Genomic DNA, 4,050 nt, shown 5'->3' with positions numbered 1-4,050 from the left:
TAGCATATAACATCATATCTACCGGGATACTGATGTAACGGATCATAACATTACTCGAGGATATAACATATTAGGATAGCAATCCAAAAGGGGCGCCCTTGGTGCCTTAAACCCTTGAGTATAGTGAGGAAAACTCACCTCGCAAAGCCGATCCGAACTGAAGAATCGAACTCCCGAATCGTTGTCTCACCAAATATCCCGAACTATCCAAATAATAAATACCAAGTCATTACACAACATAACATTCTTGACTAAGGGGTCCATACAATCCATCATGTCCATTCTCTTTATTAGGCCAAGGCCCAATACCAAAACAAAACCCAACACTATTGTACAATAAGTATGACATTGTTCCATGTATTTGTCCGGCTGATATCTTGAAGAACATAGGATTATATGATCCCTTATCTAAAGGACGCGTCACTGACTGGGTCAGAGTTCGACGACGGCTTTTAAGAGCTACGATTGCTAGTCGGTGTTTTAAGTCGTACTTGCAGTTATAGCTATTAGACTTATCCAAGTGGGAGAGTGTTGGATTTAGTGTCTAAGCTCATAACTATAATTGGTATGTACTTGACCCGAGAGTAGCATGGTCCTTTTGGGTTGCCTTCATCAATGCAAATTGATAGGATGGACTTTTGAGAATAAGGTTATTGTGATTTGTAAATATATTACAAGCATAATATATTAATATGAAATCATATTATTTAATTAGTATTGATCAAGAATTAATTTGGAATTAATTTAGTGATCAAAAGAGACTAATTAAATATATGGGGACTGATTTGGTAAATCAATGATTGTTATAGTGTGGGCCAATGATCCATGGTTATTTAGGTGGGCTAAGTAAACATGGATAGTCCATGGAGGTTAACCCATGAAGCCTAAGTAAGATGAAGAGTCATGGTGCATTAGGGTTTGCAAGGATGAAACCCTAGCACTTGCCACACTATAAATAGACCCCTCTAGAGCCAAAATCGGTTGCCACAACATTCTTGGAGAGTGTGTATTGATTTTGAGCTAAGTAACTTATTCTCTCAAGCATCCTTTTGCACTTGGTGTATGTGACACATTAGAGGCATCACATTTGAGGTGCTAAAGCTTTTGAAGGCCAAGAACTACAAGTCCTATTAAGAGGTAAGTTATCTAACTAGTAATTTTGTTCAATTGTATGCTAGTTAGGATGAATGCTTTGGAAAATCAAATTGCATGTATAATTAGAGAAAACATAGATCCAAAGTATCTAGGGTTGCATGTGCACCATAAGGTTGTTAGAGTGCTCAAAACCTATCAATTTGTTCATCACCACCCCAACCATGAGTGTTCATCAACGCCATTGTTGCTTGTTTATCATTATCATCACCTTCACATCAAGAAAACAAATCTTAGATTCACTATAAATACCAGAGGAGATCAATCCGAACCAATGAAGATAAAAAGAACATACACCCAAATTCAAGAAACCAAATCCTAATTAATTTACAGCCTAATCCATCCAAAGCTTTAATGGTCAAAATTTAAATGGAGGTGATTAGTTCTCTGAAAACAAAGGAGGAGATGGGTTCTCTAAAACCAATTTCGAAACCCCACTTGTCACGACAACCGGTATCGCCACCATCCATGTAAACCCAGCTTCACATTCGACATGAAGGCTCCTGGCTTAAGGTTCCAATAGAAGACGAAAATTTACTTGAGATGATGGAGGAGACGAAGCCGCCCATGGCAAAGAGAAGTCTAATTATAAACAAGCCCTAGTATTCAAAATCGGAGCTCAAGCGGACTTAGAAGAAGCTACGACAGTGGATGATGTTGATGGTGGCTTTAAGCAGGGGGGTTTTGGAGAAGCTTCACCATTGTCGGCCATCCGAACCCATGTTTCGAGTAGTGGTGATAAGATGTTGATGGAGGAGATTAAGAAGTTGAGGACAATGGTGGAGGGGATGATGAAAGAAGGGAACGAACAAGTGGGAGGGGATGGATTGACGATTCTTTATTTTTTATTTTAAGTTAAAAAAAATATAAAATAAATTAATTTAAGTATTTCAGCTATTAAATAAAATAAAAAAATATTAATTATAAGAGCATAATTGTCTTTTTAAATATATAGGAACCAAAATCAATAAAAAAAAATCTAATTTTAGACTATCGGTGCACCACCAAAACTTTTTTGACCAAAACCACATAATTTTGTCAACCATAAGAACCATTTTTGCAATTTTGTCAAAATAAAATCTAAAAAACTTCATTATAATGGCGTAGACGCATATGCATTTCATGTGTAGAATTGCTACTACTCATGTGATTTGGTGAAATTTGGTAAATAATCCCTTATCCTTCAAGTTCATTCCTAGTTTTCCAACATGATTCTACCAACCAAAAGATCATGCCAATAGACCAGCAGACGATGGTCCTGTGATCCAAAGTGACTTCACCGGGTAAAGTAGTCCCTTGGACCATTTGCAAGCAACCAAACAATCTTAGCAGCACACACAGAAAGAGTTCAAATTACCAGTTAGAAGACAATCGGATTGTTTGATGTTAAACGTTTTAGTCATCTACATCCTTAACTGGTTATTGCTGCATTTGAAAGAAAAAGTTCCATAATATTCAGTAGGTGGGCATTTGCTAGGGATATGAACAGTATATCATTAACTTAATTGTTCTTGAATTCCCTGAAAATTGCAGGAGCTTTGTAGCACACACCTCCATTATTTTACTCCTTTTTTCATGCTCAATTAACTTCTGATACAAGACCCACAATTTGATCCTAGGTGGGGACAGAGTGCACCCTAAGGCACCCCCACCCCAGTCAACCCCACGCTGTCTCTATGATTTTGGCTGGTGGGGATGGGGTGGGGTAAATCTGGTTGTCGTATTGAGTGCTAGAAGTTTGGCCTTTATAAACTGAGGACATAAATGCACACCAAGGCCTACAGTACATGCTGCATTTTGATCAAATATGAAGGTAGTACTTGTAGCATGCTTGTGGGTTCTTTTGTTTTATAGCGTAAATGGTACAGAAAAGGAAGTCGTTCGCAATAACATATCTTCTACGGATCAAGGAAAGAAAGCAACAAGAAACGGAACTGTCAATAGTATTGTAATCGACAACAAAGGAAAAGACAATGGAGGAGGTGGATATGGATGGGGGTTTGGTTGGGGATGGGGTGGTGGAGGAGGTGGAGGAGGCGGCGGAGGAGGAGGCGGGGGAAAAGGAAGTGGTGGTGGCGGAGGTGGTGGAGGAGGAGGAGGAGGTGGTGGATGGTGGAGATGGGGATGCAGGAAACACCCAAGAAAGAGAAGTGGCAGCCATAGTCGTCATCATGGTGAGCACAGAGAGTTTACTCCAATCGGGGAAAACTATTACGTGACCGGGGAATTTGCAGAGTGCATGGGAGGAGGGCGGTGCAGAGGGATGAGATTGGACTGCCCTCTTCATTGCGCCGGCCCATGCTTCTACGACTGCACATACATGTGTATACCTCACTGCCGCAATCGCCGCCACCACCGGTAACCTCCTCCGGCAGTTCCTGTTATGTTTTTTTCTTCGGTTTTCTTCATGTTTGTGTCAGATTCCCCCACTGGATTGCAAATGTAGTTGATTTTCTTGTTCCATTATTCTTGGATTTCATGATTAGGGTTTTTTCGTAGTGCGGTTATTTTGGTTTGTGGCGAGCACCACTTTTATAGTGGTTTTAGACTTTTAGTTAATATAGATCTCATTCATTTGACCATGTTGGTGTAAAGTGTAATGGTTTCGCTTTTGATCAATTGAGTTTTCCAAAAGTTAGCCTATTGTCTGAAATTAGTATGAATTAATGAACAGGATTTGATTAAAACCAAATGGTCGGATATATCCATTTTATCGTCGTGGGATAAGGATTAAAAATGATAATATATTTTTCGATATATATATATATATATATATATATATATATATATATATATATATATATATATATATATATATATATATATATATATATATATATATATATATATATATATATATATATATTTTGTTATTGAGTTTTTTTTTATTCATATTTG

General features: G+C 38.0%; 1 protein-coding gene across 1 annotated transcript; it reads left to right on the top strand.

The window, feature by feature from the left end:
* The first annotated feature begins 2,959 nt into the window (after positions 1 to 2,959).
* LOC145064510 (uncharacterized) lies at positions 2,960 to 3,786 on the top strand. Its single transcript, XM_079011947.1, has one exon. The coding sequence runs from the start codon at positions 2,960 to 2,962 to the stop codon at positions 3,512 to 3,514; it is 555 nt and encodes a 184-aa protein (XP_078868073.1). The 3' UTR covers positions 3,515 to 3,786.
* The last annotated feature ends 264 nt before the right edge of the window (positions 3,787 to 4,050 follow it).

Source organism: Lactuca serriola, chromosome 7 (assembly GCF_051521515.1).
Source record: "Lactuca serriola cultivar US96UC23 chromosome 7, Lser_US96UC23_V15, whole genome shotgun sequence".
NCBI lineage: Eukaryota > Viridiplantae > Streptophyta > Magnoliopsida > Asterales > Asteraceae > Lactuca > Lactuca serriola.
The sequence above is the reverse complement of the archived record's forward strand: the minus strand, read 5'-3'. Positions and strand labels throughout refer to the sequence as shown.